This window comes from Peromyscus eremicus, chromosome 5 (genome assembly GCF_949786415.1).
Source record: "Peromyscus eremicus chromosome 5, PerEre_H2_v1, whole genome shotgun sequence".
Taxonomy (NCBI): Eukaryota; Metazoa; Chordata; class Mammalia; order Rodentia; family Cricetidae; genus Peromyscus; species Peromyscus eremicus.
In genome coordinates this window covers 60,742,968-60,759,752 of record NC_081420.1, presented here as the reverse complement: position 1 = coordinate 60,759,752, position 16,785 = coordinate 60,742,968, and the positions used below count along the sequence as shown (strand labels likewise).

Below are 16,785 nucleotides of genomic sequence, written 5' to 3'. Positions count from 1 at the left end.
TTATGTGACAGATCACAGTCAAAACACCGAAGATACTGAATAAAATTACCTTAAGGTGCTAGGTGTGGTGGCATATGCTTATAGTCACAGTTTGGGGGAGTACAGATAGGTGGATCCCTGGGGCTTGCTGGTCTATCAGCCTAGCTTACTTGGCAAGTACCAGACCTGTAGAGGCCCTGTTTCAAGAGATGAAGGTAACAGTACCTGAAGAATTAATAAACAGTACCTGAAGAATTAAGAATAACTGCTATGGCCTGTGTATGCACATGCATAACTTGTGTGTCTGCACACGTGTACCCTTGTAGCCCCCGAAACAAAAATGTGTGTGTGCGCACACACACACACACACACACACACACACACACACAAACAAAAAAAAAAAAAAAAAAACCTTCCAGCTTATGTGTTTAAGTTGTGGATAAAACAAAAGAATTTAATGCTTAGACTTGGGTTTCATCTCCTAGATACATCATTATGTATATGCAGGTGTTGTAAAGTCTAAAGAAATAAGTAAAATCCCAAACCCTCCTTAGTGGCTCCTGCCATAATCTAGCAATCATTTCTTTGTTTAGACATTAATTTTTTAATTTCCAAGTTATAATGACCTTAATAGATTTGTATATTATTTTGAATGGTCCTGAAATACATAATTATAAGGTAGGGAGGTCTGTTGCGTCTTAAGATCCTTAGGGTAATTGCAATGCCTATTTCAAGCACCTAAGATGATAATGATTACTTAGATGCCTAATTTTTTTTGAAAAGCAAATTGTGGGCTGGGGATGTAGCTTAGTAGTTGAGAGCACTTGCTTACCATGTACAAGGCTCTGGGCTTGATTCCCTACACAGTTGGGGAAGAAGTAAGAAGGGGTCTCTGCCTTTCTTTGATGGAGATTTGCCAGCTGTTTTGCATGATCAGATAGGTTGAGTGCCATTTAAGAAAAGGGACAAAGGGCGAGGTGCACAGTTGAGCTCTGAGATGGAGTTCCATGTATTCTACAGGAGATGGTATTAGGAAAGAGGTTAGACAAAGCTTTCTCACTCCTGAGGATGCTTCGGTGCAAGGCTGCTTTCTGCTGTTTGGATCGCCTTCTAGCAGTGTGGGGGAGGGGTGGTGTCTAATAAGGAAATGTGTAAATAAGATGTTCCCAGTTACCAAAGAGCATGGGCTCTGCTCACATAACTCTAAGGGACACTTCTGTAACAGTCAGGTGTACCAATTCACCAAGTGTTCTGGACATCCCCCCCACCCCCCCCCCCATTTTCCTTTGGTAGTTCTTTCTTTTTTCCTTCTGTGATTATCTTTTAGGACCTTAAAGAAAAGAAGTGACAAATTGTATTGACTAATTAAAATTTATAAATTAATAGTCATGAATATCTGAAAAAAAATCGCTGACATACTCAGTAGATGAATGGTAGGCACTGTCTAAGCTTTCGTCAGTTTGTAACCTTCTCCAGTTTCTTTCTCTTTTAATCAGTTTCATAGACGAATTTACAAAGGAATTCCACTCCAGCTCCGAGGTGAAGTCTGGGCTCTTCTTCTTGAGATTCCTAAGATGAAGGAAGAAACAAGAGACCTTTATAGTGTGAGTAGCTAAACTATCTATGACTCTAAAATGCAGAATCATTTCTCTTTGTTTTCAGGGTGACACGCTCTTCTGTCCCCTGAAGTTGTGTGGAGATTTCGACGCTTACTGCTTTGGTCCTGTTAGTGCCAGTCTCCTCAGATTTTAGATCAAGTGTTGTCTGTATCGACCAGGATCGTTAGACACCGATGGGGATCAGTTAGTGTGCTGAGGCGTGTTTATAAGGAAAACTGACTTACATTTGATTGTTCTGCTAGTAAGGAGATTGACACCATGTTTAGAGTTTACGAGGAAGGTAAAAGCAGAATCCCATTTATCCAACACCTACCTGCATTGTGATTATTCAGTAATGCTGAGTGAGGGGAACCCTGTTCCCAAGACGATTTGGTGTCTTCATGTTATAATTTATGAATTAAGAAGTTAAACCTGACTGAGTGATGAATTTTTCCCTTAAATTGCATAATGATTAAATATACCTCCTTTTTATGTAGCCATACTCTTTCTAAACCTAAGTTTATATTAACTTTTGGAAAGAATAAGAACTTTACATCTAAGATTCTTAGATCCATAGGTTTTAAAGTTTGTTCCATGAAAAAAATGTATTTAAATAGAATGAATTACAGCAGAACAAATGGGGAAGAAAAGAAAAATCAATTTAAACACAGCCAGTTGTAAAAGGCACTTTAGTGTCTTTTGATGTCTTTCTTTCCCATGTACAGACTCAGATGAAAGCTTGCCAAATGAAAGATAATAAGCAGTAGTTAAAGAGTTAATAGTTTTATAAGAATACAGGACTTCACATAGGCAGTGAGTGCATTTGTATTTCAGGGTATTAGAGTTTGAAATTATTTTAGACTGCTGATAAGATGTTTATTATTAGCATCGAGGTTTTAGAGCCCACCAATGTTCAAAGTGATGTGTGCCTGAGAGAACGCACATACAGCTCAACTCTAGTACTTAGAACAGGGTACCCAGCATACAGTCCATGCTCAGTAAATATCTGGGTAATGAATGAACATAGAAAATAACCAGAGTACACAGTAGTTTTATCTGTGCACTGTATTCACTTCCAGGCCTGCTAGAGCCAAGGGGTATAATGTGGGTGACTAAAAGCCACAGCAATCCAGTCTGTCACAGTTCTGGAAGATAGAGTTCAGAAGTTAGTGTTACTGCAGGACCTGGCTGCCTTTCAAGGCTGCAGGGAAGACTCTCCTGGCCTTCTGCCAGCCTTTGTTGGTGGTCCTTGGCTTGTAGCTCTATAGCAGCTTCTCTGTGTCCCATGTCCTGAGTGTCTGTGTCTTCCCTGAGAAGGTGGGCCGGCCATTAGACTTCAGTTTCATTGTAATGCACATGGTCTCATCTGAGCTTAGTGGTGTCTTCAAAGTCTGTTTCCAAACAAGGCCATGTGCACTACTTCTGGTCAGACATGAACTTTGGGGGACTCTTCAACCTAATATATATATTTTTTCCTATATAAAGTCATCCTGACTAGTTAATGTAAAAGAGTGAGTTGGTAACCCAATAACAACAAAACAAATGAGCGTTAGAGCTCCCAGGCTCATTATTTAGTTTGATACCTTCAAACATTACAATTAGCATTTAATCCCCTCATGACATTATTTAATCATGCTTTCTTTTCCTGACCACTCTTTCCTTGTCCCTCTTCAAAAGTGGCTTATGTTTCTGTCTGCACATCTCTATGAACGAGGCGTTCTCTGATGGAGCCTGGCATGTTTTGCACAGTTGTAGTGGTATGACCTTGGGCTGTAGGGTGCTTCTTGTCACATACAATGGCAAGAAGCTCCGCCTCCTTCGGGCCCTGTAGCCCAAGGTCGTGGGCAGAGCAAATACCACTACACATACAGTCAGGCCTTTAGCTTCACCTGAGGACTACTGTGTCCCTTCTTGGAGCAGAGCTCTGCTTGGTATTGCACAGCACACAAAGATAAGCAAGTGTAGTGTCCACAACTGTTGCTTTCTGTGAGGACATAAAACTGGACAGAGACATTTACATTCTGGGTAGTGCATGACATTTAGACAGCAGAACAAAAAAGCCTTGACTGAGTTGAAATCACGAAGTCTCAGTGGACTAGAAAGCGTGAGAGGGGCGGGGAGAAAAAGGGTTGAGTTTTCAAGGTACTTTGGAATACCTTTCTGATTCCCTCTCTCTACCTGGGATGTGGTTGGTTTTAGTTTGAAGTATTGTATTACTGTATTTTAGAAGCATCTTTCCTACTTCACCTTGAGGAGCATTGACCTTGTTAGGATACTTTATGGACATTATCTGAGTGCTCTACAGAGATTATCTTACTTAATTTTTGCCATTATAGCACCAGGCAGGTTTTACTACTGTTCTCTGTATCATTATCATTTCATTTAACAGACCAGGAACCTGAGCTTAGTAAGGTTCGGTAACTTCTCACCCAGGGTGAGCAAAGAAGAAACAAGTTTTAAAATCCAGTTAGCTCTGGCTGTGAGCCAGTGTTTTCCCTTTTAATTTAATTATATCACATTTGTGTCTGTCTTGAATTTAGCAGCATACCTTAAAATGGCAGAAAGTCCATCTACCATGGTTATAAAATCTCCAAAGCATGAACCTGGCTCAGGCTTCTGGGAGGAACCCCACAGAGATGCTGCTGACCTTTCTCAGCTCACTGCCTTCCCCTCTGCCACTGTCTTGGCTTATAGGCTCATTCCTCCGTGTATCCCTGTGATACTTGTGAATGTCGATCACCTGGTCTCTGGTAGCTGGAGAGTCTGCTCACCTCCTGTTTGGGGGCTGGGAGGCACTGGGTTTGTTTCACTGCATCTTTTGCATTAGCTTGTAAGCCCTTGAAAACATGAGTACCATTTCTGCCCTGTACATTCCCCTACTTCCCTGGTCTTTGCTCTGACTTACATGTCTTTGAGAAAAGCCAGTATTATAGGTATGTTTGGGTCTTTTTTTTTCCTCCAGCTAAATTTTAATTTAATACATTTTTTTGTCATGTCTTAAATATTTTTTCCTATGTTTTAACATCTCAGCTTTTACCAGGAGACCTTTAGAATAAGTGAAGCCTCTGTATTTGACCATTTCCTTAACAATAAAAGATACTTAAAAACCAAATATATACAGGTTACTGTGTGTACTGCTTCAAAACTCTGGAACATACTGTGGTTATTCTTCATGTTTTCTTTGGGGTATTTTATAGTGCTGAGGATGAAACTTAGGGCCTCTCATAGACTAGAAAAATGTTATCTACTGGGTCACTCCCTAGCCTACTCTCTTATTTTAAAAAGCTACAGAAGGTCGCACCTCAAAACATACTTTAAAATACACACACACACACACACACACATACATACATGTCAGGCCCATGTATATTCTACATATATCCACATGGCCTTTACTGCACTTTTTCCTTCTTAACTTAGGGGTTAAAGTTATGTTTTGTATGTATTTATTAGAGTTGATTTTAATCTCAGTCTGTATTACCAGTATATGATAAATGAATCCATATGAGTGTGTGTCTATGGATGATTATACTTAAACATAGATAAGTACAAATTGTTGAAAATTTTAATCATCTTTCTGGTTAAACACTGGTGATCAAAACAGTCACAGTTTAGTTCCCTTTCCCCAGAAATGCCACCAAATTGACAGCAAAGTTTTAAAAAGGCAAACCTATAAGGAATAAGAAAGTGGAAGAAGTAACATCTGCCACAGTCTGGACTGTAAGTCTCCTCCAGCACAGGCCCAGGGCTGTAGGTCTCTTACTGAGAGAAGGTGAAGCAGCACCTGGCCCAGATGTGCACGAACATCAACCATAGACCTGGGGTTCTCGTGACTGCACTGCAGCTGCGCGGCTACCTCCCACTCTACAGTGACATCACTGCCCACTGTCCTGAAGCCCCATCTGGGCACACAGCTTTGTTTAATGACTTACTTTCAAGTAAAAACAGATAACAAAATATTAGTAGTCATTTGAGGAAAGGGACTTAAATTGGAAACAAATAAAAACAAGTAGAAAAATACACCATAGAATAAGAAGAAAGCCTAAAAGATTGTTGTTAATATCTTCAGAGAAATGAAATCAATATTGCATCCATAAAACAAGCATAAGAAGCTATAAAAAGGAGCATTCTGTAGCAACAAAGACCTTAAGAATATAAAAAATAGAAATGAAAAACTTAATTGAAAATAACAATTGAAGAAATTTTTCAGAAAATAAAATTTAAAGGCTTAGATATGAGCACTAATAGAGAAAAAAGAAAATGAGCTGATTTCTTAGGAGATCCCACACTATAATAACCAAGCTCCAGAAAGAAAATGGAATCATGGCAGGGGAGGAAGAGGAAATTGATAGAGGAATCCGGAATCATTAAAGACAGTTTTGCAGAGATGAGAGATGTATGAGTTTGTAAGATTAAAAGTGCCAAAGTCAGCCGGGCGGTGGTGGCGCACGCCTTTAATCCCAGCACTCGGGAGGCAGAGCCAGGCGGATCTCTGTGAGTTCGAGGCCAGCCTGGACTACCAAGTGAGTTCCAGGAAAAGCGCAAAGCTACACAGAGAAACCCTGTCTCGAAAAACAAACAAACAAACAAAAAAAAAAAAAACAAAACAAAACTGCCAAAGTCTGGATGCAATTAGATCTAGAACAAGTAAAGAAATGGGCAACTTCTAAACAGAGTGCTCCCACCAACTTTCAAACATGGAGACTACTCCCACCAACTTCCAAACAGAGAGTACTCCCATCAACTTCCAAACATGGGGAGTACTCCCATCAACTTCCAGAGAAGAAAAGATCTTGCATAAAAAGTAAGAATTCCAGTGGCAGCACAGGCCAGAAAATGATAAAGCAGTGCCTTTTGAGCAAGAATACTTGTAATTTATAATTCTTAAGCAGCTTCCAGAGTCATCTGAAAGAGTAAGTCACCAGATATTCAAGGTTTCCAAACCTTTGTTTCTATGGTGCCCATTCACAGTAGCTATTGGAGAATGCAGTCTATAAACCAAGACCCAGGAATCAAGGATGCAGCCTCAGAGCAAAGCTAAGGAAGCGTCAGTAGATGGTGAAGGAAGCCCTTGGACCGGAGGCAGTAGCCCTGAGGACAAGCCACCCAAGCAGAGGCATGGCTGGCTGCTTCGGCAGAAAGTTTAAGAAGTTGGCCACTAGGCCTTGCTCTGTAGTGCATGTCTTTATACCCAGCACTCAGGAGGCAGTGGCAGACAGATAGATCTCTGCGAGTTCAAGGCCAGCCTTGTCTCTGTAGTGAGTTCCAGGCCAGCTAAGGCTACAAAAAGAGTGAGACCCAAAAAAAACAAAAGTTGGAAAGAAAAGAAACTGATCAGTGTTTGTTAGGATGTCCTGCGAATTCTACAAAGTGCTTCAGACTTGGTGTTGAGTTTCCTAGAAGGATATAGAAAGTGAAGCAAATCAAGAAGCAGTCACTCATTCCAAAGAAAGAAATACTGAGCCAGAGAGAAAAAGAATTCCTTGTAGAGTGCACCACTCAGCCATCGTAGTCCTGCAAACCTCAGATGTTCCATGACCTACATCTCACTGTTGATACCATGGAAGAGAAAGGAAAGGGGGAAGGGCCATGAGCAGAGTAGATGGGGTATGGAAGGAAGGAAAGTTTTCTTTGTGTGTCTTTTTATATTGCCTAGATCTTTCTTTAAACCCTGGGAATGATTTTCCCAGCTCTACCCTCTGCCAATACATACATACATACATACATACATACATACATACATACATACACACACACACACACACACACACACACACACACATGCATGCAAAGTTTTTTAATGAGGATCATTTTGCTATTTATCATAGACTTCCAGCAAGTGATTTTCATAAAAATATTTTCTTCTCTTCTTTTTCTTCTTCAGAAATTAAAACATAGAGCACGGGGTTGTTCACCTGACATCAGACAAATAGACCTTGACGTGAACCGCACATTTAGGAACCATATTATGTTTAGAGACAGATATGGTGTTAAGTAAGTAAAGTTTAATATTATAAAATGTGAATAGAATGTGTAAATGATCTTTATTGGAGTCTTTAAGGTAAACTGTATTTTTAGAATGTCTTGTTTGAACTATAATCTTTATTTAGATCCTAAAGGCTTTTGCAGTTCATTGAGTCCATGTTGACTGAAACTGGGATCTAACTTCATTTAACATTTTAAAATATTTTAGTACATGCTGTAAAATTGGTAAGGGATTATTTTATGATTTTAAAATTCTTAAAAATATTTTGTGGACACTAGGGAGGCTGAGGCAGGAGGATTGCAAGTTTGAGGCCATTGATAGACATGAGAGCTTGTATGTGTTTGAAAACTGATAGTAATAAGTTTATCTCTCTAACTGTGACCTCATGAGTAAATGGAACCCGAAAGAAAGAAAGTGAGTTAAGTGAGAAGTTAATGAATGGAGTGTGACGAGCATCTGTCCTTACCACAGGTGGCCATCACTGGGTCAGTGTGTGGATGAAAAGGTGCTGTTGTGCCAACCTCTGTATCATCTAGAATCCAGCCAGCAAAACAGAAACTGTAGGAGAGCTGTGTTAAGGCTGGCTTGACCAGAAAGGGCAGGCTAGAAGCACATGGTTCAGTCTGTTTGGATTGCCTTGGATAATTTCCCCAATCAAATTCAACATCTGTAAAGCACTTGACAGCAGCACACCTAGGTCCGTACTTGAGTAATGAGGGATTGTAGATAGCTGCTGACTGTTATAGTTGACCATCGCAGCTTGTCCTTGTCAACTTGGTGCTCACAAACATCCCTTTAAACCATTCTGATTTCTGTGTGAGGCCATAACAAAATCATGCATCTGTCTAGCATGATGCAACTGTTTTACTAACAGCTGAAAACATACTAATCCTTTGTCCACAAGTGGAGTCCAAGTCCTTTGCTGGTAGTCATGTTTAAATACTGTAGTATAGAGTTATCTATTAATACTTCTAATATAAGATGATAAAAGGAAGAAAATACTAATATGTAGACATTCACACCAAAATATAAGGGAAGGCCTGGTGGTGGTGGCGCATGCCTTTAATCCCAGCACTCGGGAGGCAGAGGCAGGCGGATCTCTGTGAGTTCAAGGCCATCCTGGTCTCCAAAGCGAGTTCCAGGACAGGCTTCAAAGCTACACAGAGAAACCCTGTCTCGAAAAACAAAAAAATATATATATATAATATATATATATATATATTATTTATATTTATTTTATATATTTATATTTATTTATATATTTGAGTGGCGGTCTCACTTCCAGCTTGATGGAATCGTTGTTGTGTCTCTCTATGAGATCATTCCTCTTTTCTGTTTTGTTCTGCTTTGGTTTTTTGAGATAGGTTCTCACTATATAGCCCAGGATGGCTTAGAACTTGTGAACCTCCTGCCTTAGCCCCTGGGTGCTGGGATTACAGATGTGTACCACCAGGCCAGTTCTGTTAGAAGCGAGATCTCTGAGTCAGCAAAGATCGAAGTGGCACCAACTGTAGCGGTGAGTTGGTGAGTCATTAGGAGTGTAGTGAGTACAGCTCTCCTGCCTCCACTCTGATGGATCAGCTAGTCTTAGGCTAGAATAGTTCAGCCTCCTAGGGGGTGTCTTCCCAGGCTGCCACTTCCTGCACTTAGCTGCTGCTGTGAGAGTCTTCAAGAGGCCTTCGACATGTTTCACCAGTAGCTTTAGAGTAAGATAGTTGAATGAAAGAAGGAAGTGAACGTAAGAACTCAGTGAAGCCTTGATACTTCCCAGAGGAAGTCTTTCTGTCTGAATGTATGATGATGTCGTCTCAGATTTAAACTGTTGAGAATTCTGGTTCAATTTGAGCTTGGGATGCTTCTTAAAAAGCCAAAATAGTAATTTTATCTGGATTCTCTTTGTTTTTAGCCAACCTTGTTTTTTTTTTTTTTTTAAGTTTATAGTTTTAAAAATTAAATTCTTTTGAAAACTAAGTAAGTTATATGTAATATAAATTTTCAATTCTCTAGGCAACAATCCTTATTCCATGTTCTTGCTGCATATTCTATCTATAATACGGTAAGTTGGGGCATGCCTGCCCAGTTCTGAGGAACTAAAGGTTTTTGTTGGCACTCTCTACCTAACACAGCACCTGTAGACCATTCTTCATGTCCGATGGTCTCCATAGTCCCTCTTAGCTCTGGTGTTTTGAGAACCCCCATGTTGACCCATGATTTGGAAGTAGGAAAACCTAAAGAGGTGCCTGTGAGCCTCCTTTTCCTCTCCCTCCAGATTGTTCTTGTTTCATTACATTTTCATGGTCCTTGGTTTTCTCCTTTAAGCATGTTAGACTAGGCATGGCAGGGTAGGAGAGGGAGCGCTGGCCTGCTGCCTGGGCATTACTCCTGGAAGTGCTGTTGCAATAGCCTACTTTGTCCCTATGGGAACGCTGTGAGGAGTAGACCAAACTAAACCTAGCTTCGGAAACAGAGAGGAGGCAAGACGTGAACCTGAGATTTCGGGAACAGTTTGCCAGCATTTGGGAACCATATACTCAATAAAATGAGTATTAGCACTCTTTAGAAACTGTATTTCAGTATCACATACAAAACAGGTTTTTAAAATGTAGCTTGAGGCTTCCCCCACACCTGTTTACTCTTGAGCACAGTTGTATTCTTGTATAGTATGTGCCCTGATGCTGTAGATTTTGTAACAGTTATCTCTAGAATTGCTCAGTAATGTATCCAGGCATTTTCTGGTATTTTATAGATTAACCTTTCTCATGTATGTGTTCATGGAATTTGATTGTAAAGCCCCCAGTCTCTGTTTTCATTGCTCCTTAGGAAGTTGGGTACTGTCAGGGGATGAGCCAAATAACAGCCCTACTCCTCATGTACATGAACGAGGAAGACGCCTTCTGGGCCCTGGTCAAACTCTTCTCCGGCCCCAGACATGCTATGCATGGTAAGAAAGCCTCATATATATATATATATATATATATATATAAGGATAAACAAACAAGCAAGGGGAAAAGCAGCCTGAAGCAAAATCAGCGGCTCCTGGTGAATTAAGTACAGCAGATGTTAATCCCAGACCTTATTTAGTTCATTTAGTTATTACTAAATTCTTGGGTTTTTTTTTAATTACTCATTTCTTTTTTGATTTTTCTTTATTAACTATTTCTATTCACATTGAGTCTTCTTTGTCTTTTCCCCAAACTGTATTACTGGCATTTTAAAATTCTTTTCTTTTTTACCCTCAGTCAAAAGAAATTAATTTAGGTTTGGAAGAATTTAGGAAAACCTGTATTAAGAAAAGTAAAAGGTAACCTTTGGGTCAAAACACTTGCTATTCTAATGAAATGTTGTCTTTCATTGAGTGCTCTGATGTATAACGTTGTTACAGAATATTAATCAGGAAACAACACTGAGGTATTTCAAGAAAGAGTACATAGTAATTAAGTAGTTTTATTTTTCAGGTGTGGCTTTTGCTTCTTCCAGCTTTACATCTCGTTCCATTTTAAGGAAAAGGCCAATAACATGTTTTAACCTTAATTATTTAGTATTTCACAAAACATAAAACTTTTTTGTTTGTTTTCACATTAACAGATTGAATTTAATGGCTTTTTCCTTACATTTGCCAAGAAAATGCATTGAACTTTATTTCAGAGTTGGCAGCTTGTCTTAGGAGTGAAAGTGATATTTGTTCACATAATGCAGGATTATGTGCTCTTCTGTTTCCAGTGACATCCTAGATGGTAATAATGGGTTGAAGACAAGCATAGCTGAGGTCATCACTCAGTGATAGAGCACCTGACCCTGAAGTCAGTGCCCAGCACCGGTTACACAAAGGCAGTATTAGTTACTCTAAGAACGAACCTAAGAACTTAGATCACTTCGTGAGACTTTACACTTATACAGTAACTGAACCTAGCACAGAGAATGCTCATTTAAATGTTTCAAAATTAGGATCTTTCATAATCCTATGATACAGTCAATCTGACAGGCTCATTTAAAGAAGGGTGTGAGCGTGTGCTTCAGTCTTGCTCCCATGTTCCTCGGTAGTTATGTTAACAAATAGCTGCATGATAACTGATTCTGGGTACTTTGAGTGCCTTAAATGGACTCCAGAAGTGAGACATACTGTTGTATCAAGTTATCATCTAGTAAGCTGTATCATTTAAAAAGACAGCTTGACAAAAAGAGCCTCATCATTATCATTGGTCTTTATCTGGGCTCCCTGGTGTTCCCAAACCGTCCTGGAATATAGTGGAGTGTTTCCTGCTTCGGTGATAAGTTAATTGTGTGGTGATGTTTTTATCTGATTTTAGAAAATGGTATTTTCTTTTAAACCTCTTGGGCTGACTTAGCTCCAGCTGTCCCTGTCCTGTCAATTGTCCTTACAGTGTAGTTTAGAGCGTTTTTATGGGTGACTTTGTACTTGAGGGATAATTTGTTTCTAGACCTGTGCAGTTTTGTGACTGAAGGTTACCTCTGCTCTTTGTATTTTTTGTGTGAAAGTTTATCACTTGTAAGTGTATGGGATCAACCTAGAACTGGGCAGAGACCAGTTTTAGAATACTGAGCCCAGGATGTCACTGAAACGTGAACAAATGTTAGATAATCATAGCATGTTTAAGCTGGTTCTTACTGAAGTACATTGGCTTTTTAAAATCACAGATTTTTCTCGAAATTTTTCTATCTCCCATTTCTATCTAATTGACCATGAAAGTGGTTCCAATGGAAAGGTAAAGATTTTTAAATAAAATCATTTTACTGTTAAAAAAAAAAAAAAAAAGCTACTACTACTAAGTGAGAGACAGAATCTTTGGAAATTTTTGCACAATCATCAAAACTGAACACAAACTCTAAGTGCAGTGTTTCGCTGCTGTGTGCTGGGTTCTTAAAGCACACAGGATCCCTATTGCTTTTTGCTTTGGCTTTACTTTCATTAAATCACAAGTGTGAATTTTGTGTAGTTTTAATAACCAGTATCAAGTTATATTTACAAAACTGTATGTACATTTTGTTAAGGGTTTGTGTTAGAAAATTTACTAATTCATTATATTTGCTGATATGTTTAGAAAACCATTGTTTTTTAAATTATATGTTATGCGGAGGAATTAATGGACTCTCAGATCAAACAAATATGTGAGACTAAATTAAAGCAAAATAGGTTTCATTAAATCTGAAAGACAGCTTAATGTTTATAAGCTATTGTTAATAATGAATATCCAAGGAGAATGTGTATAACATACCTTGCTCTGGGTTCTTCGGAAACCAAAAGATGTCTATTAAAATGTTCCAGATGTGCTTAGAAACTAGGTTCAAAAATACTAATTGCAGAAATAAAGTCCATTGAGTAAATGTTCTTGAAATTGATTGTATAACTATCTGAAAATATATAAAAATAGTTGTAAATTAAGTGAGCTTAAATATGCAAATTAGTACTAATTTATCATTTACAGTTAGTTACTTCCTAGAAATCCTACAGATTACAATGAAGATAATTACATATAGGTTTCGGTATAACTTAAAGTGTCTTCATGTTTTAGCTGATGTTAAACATAGCTTATGAAAAGAATTTAAAAGTGATTTTCAAAAAAATCTAGAAACACAGTGGTGAAATTGTTAGTGTATACTTGGAGAGTGTAGTAAGATATGAGCAGGCTGGTTGTCAAGACTGAACAGCATGTAAAGTTACAGCCAGCGCCGGAAAAGGAGGCTGTTATGATAAATGGATTCAGTTTCCATTGTCTTTTGCTGTTAAAGTTTTCCTCTTTATCGGTTCTACAAAGTAAAGGTGGTAGTTAGCAAACAAGTACTAGCTAAAAGTTTTACTATCCTAAGTTCACATGAAATTATTTCCATGATGGGGAAAAAAACACCCTGGTCACTAGGGATGTTCATTTTGTTTTGACAGCTACATTATGTTACATTTTTAAGTTGGGGGTTTGTTAGTATTGTCTCTGAAGTTCTGTTTTTATGTTTGTGTTCTAGGCTTTTTTGTCCAAGGTTTTCCTAAACTCTTGAGATTTCAAGAACATCATGAAAAAATTCTGAATAAATTTCTGTCCAAACTTAAGCAACATTTGGTAGGTAGATGTGCCGGTGACTATAGCCATCTATACCGAGAGTGAAGATGTGGTGATTAATTAAATTCAGCCTGGGTTCCCTGTTCCTGCTTAGCTCACTGTGTAGTCAGAATCCTCAATTGTTTGAAGAACATTAGATTTGTAAAATTTAGTATTAATAGACTACCACAGTCCTAATTCATAGGTTCAGATTACTTCTATGAAACTGATAAATACTACTAATAAAAATTTTACAAATGTGTGATTTCTCCGCTTTTTTTAGGTTTTAAATTGTACAGATAGTATTATAAGAAGCATAAGAATTGCTTCCTTGTGAATCACATGCTTGCTTTACTATAAAATATAATGGTGTAATGAGGTCGTTCACTGCAAAATATACTAATGATTGTGTTACAGTCCCAGTATGGTGACATAATTCTTGTGATAATTCTTATTAGTTAAATTTGGGAATTAAAAACAGGAATAGAAAAACAGTATGAAAATATTTGTAATGAGTTAGTTATGTGCTCACCTTTGACAATCACCTTTCTGTTGCTATTTTGTTTGCTACAACTCAAATTATGAGATCTTTGTTTTTTAGGATTCTCAAGAAATCTACACAAGTTTTTATACAATGAAATGGTTTTTTCAGTGTTTTCTTGATCGAGTAAGTACTTTTTAGAAAGCTCAATTGTGAAAGTCCATGGCCAAGGTAAGGGGAAGCACTAATGGTACATCACTCTGCTTTGTCCTTTGTTCCAGACTCCCTTTATGCTGAACCTCAGGATATGGGACATCTATATCTTTGAAGGAGAGCGAATTCTTACAGCCATGTCTTACACAATCTTGAAATTACACCGAAGTAAGGACACATTTGACTGCAGAGACTTTACAAAAATCACGGCTTACTTTAACTCCTACTAGCTTGGGCTCCCTCTACCTTATGCTTTTTTTTTAGTGGTTTTGAAAACTACTGCTTGTTTTACATTTTTCTTGATGATCATCAGAGAATTCCTGACTCTCGGGACTAGACACATGTTACATCCGAAGGTCTTGGATCCTTCCTCCTGTGTCAGTTTCATTTTCACACTTAAACAATAGGATGCAGGTCTCGGTGTCACTAATAATATTCTTCTCGTACTGGTTTCCACTGGGACCCTGTTCTTCTAGTTGATCTGTGTCTCAGGTTTGTAATAAGGCAGAGAGAGCAAAGAAACTAGGCCTCCTAGGTGAGTGGGTTGGAAAAAGAAATATGTCTATTACTGTTTTTTTCTCTAAGAGAAAGTACATCCAGCTTCAAGCCCTGGATGGGACTTGACTGTCATGGCCGCTGGGGCAAGTGCATTAAGTGTCTATTAAGTGCATAAATGTGGCAAAGTTTTCAAAACAAAAACTAAGGCCTTTTAGTCTTCAGTTGCGATATTTCAGGGACTCTGTGGATATTATGTGTTGGGCTTTAAAGGTCAGGAAATGAGAGTTTTTCTATCACTTTCATTTCAACCTTAAGCCTTGAGACTCCTCTTGTAGCTCTGTAGAGATGTGGGTCATGGCAGCCTAGAACTTTGTTGTGTACACACACATTTGTGTGTACCCTGGTCTTGTACATCATTATTGAATGGTTTGTTTGGCATTCTGACTAAGTCATAAACCAGTTGAGAACATGGGGTCAAGTTTATGGGTTGTGTCCCTGCTGTTCCTGGCTATACTCAATGCTTTCATTGAGATTTCTTGGTCACTGACTTGGACACAGTGAACACATCAGTGCCATATTAACCATGCTTCACCTGCGATGAGACCTCGGTATCTGTGCTTTTCCAGGGGGCTGTCAGAAATGCTGTGGTTATGGCCCAACACACAGGCTAACACCAAAACAAAGCATTGGCAACACATTTCCTTCCCAGAATCCGGTTGTGTCATTGCCGGATGAAAGCCCTTTCTCTTCCTTCTCCTCTCCTTCTCCTTTCTTTACGTCACTACTCTTGTTACAGGTTATAAATAGATCAAAAAATACTTAAAAAGTATATCTTAATTAAACAGTAGTTTAATTGTCCCTCAACAGTAAAAAAAATGGAAGTGTAATGTTTATATTTCTTTATAGCTCTCATCTCCCTCTTAAATTATTTTACTTAATATGACTCTTTATCCTTTACACATAAACTCTGAGCATAGCAATTACTTTACTTGCCACTATATCATTAGATGGTATAAGCTATAAAAAAAAAAATCCTGCCTGCTGCTCTTTCTTTCTCTTGTTTAGGAAGCAAAGCTCTTACATCTTCAGTGAGTTTCCTGTACCACCATACACTTCTATGTATACATAGAAGAATAAATGTTGAGGAACAGGGGACACCAAGAGATGTTACCCTTGCGCTACAAAGTTTCACTAGATGGCAGGATAAATTTTGGAGCTGTACTATGTGGATTAGTGAGTACAATTAGTAGTTAGGTCTAACATACTGAAAGTTACTAAGAGAGTAGATTTTAAATGATTTCCTCACAAAAGTAAGTATGCTTGGTGGTGGATCAAATAGTTACATTGATATAGTCCTTCCACAGTGGTCAACCTTTATTAAAACACAGTGGTGTGCTAGAAGGTTTTACAGTATGTCACTTGCTAGTTTAAAAAAAAATAGATAACAAAACAGAAAAAAGAAAAAATCTCTGGGTGCCTTAACAGCTGACAGAGTTAACAGCCAGAGTCTTTTCCTTCTCTTTGTTTCTTCCTGATTGCTTTAAAACTAGTATAGTATTACTGGAGAGTCATCACACAGTGGTGTTAAATGGAACAAAATCAGAAACAGTACTGCTCAGTTAATATCCCTGCTAATAATAGTTGAGAGAGAGCGTTTGCATGCTTTTGAATAAGGCCAGGAAAGTGAGCTCAGACAGTGTAAGGTGTGTTGTGAGCACGCCCAGGCATGCCGATGGACAGAACACATCTAAGGTACGGACAGTGACATCTTAGTGGGTGTCTCTTTCTGCTTTCCTAATAAAGCTGATTTCCTCAGTAGAACTAATACAAATAAGATTAATAATCTTTTTTTGAGGGAAATTTTCTAACATTGTGTTAGTTAAAGAAGACTTGTCAGTCTGAGTTAGAGTTCCAGCCAATAAATGAGATAAATAAACATTTATTGACTCATAGGAGCTCTTGTTGTAGGTTAGTACTAAT

The 16,785-nt window shown here is 38.4% G+C and overlaps 1 protein-coding gene across 2 annotated transcripts in view; it reads left to right on the top strand.

Moving 5' to 3' along the window:
- The window catches only part of Usp6nl (USP6 N-terminal like), a 140,392-nt gene that overhangs the window by 103,633 nt on the left and 19,974 nt on the right, over positions 1-16,785 (top strand). For both annotated transcript variants that reach the window (XM_059263541.1, XM_059263542.1), the window contains exons 7-13: positions 1,476-1,583; positions 7,462-7,571; positions 9,571-9,619; positions 10,384-10,504; positions 13,540-13,634; positions 14,215-14,280; positions 14,376-14,475. In XM_059263541.1, coding sequence (XP_059119524.1) covers positions 1,476-1,583; positions 7,462-7,571; positions 9,571-9,619; positions 10,384-10,504; positions 13,540-13,634; positions 14,215-14,280; positions 14,376-14,475 — 649 coding nt within the window. The remainder of the gene's footprint in view (positions 1-1,475; positions 1,584-7,461; positions 7,572-9,570; positions 9,620-10,383; positions 10,505-13,539; positions 13,635-14,214; positions 14,281-14,375; positions 14,476-16,785) is intronic.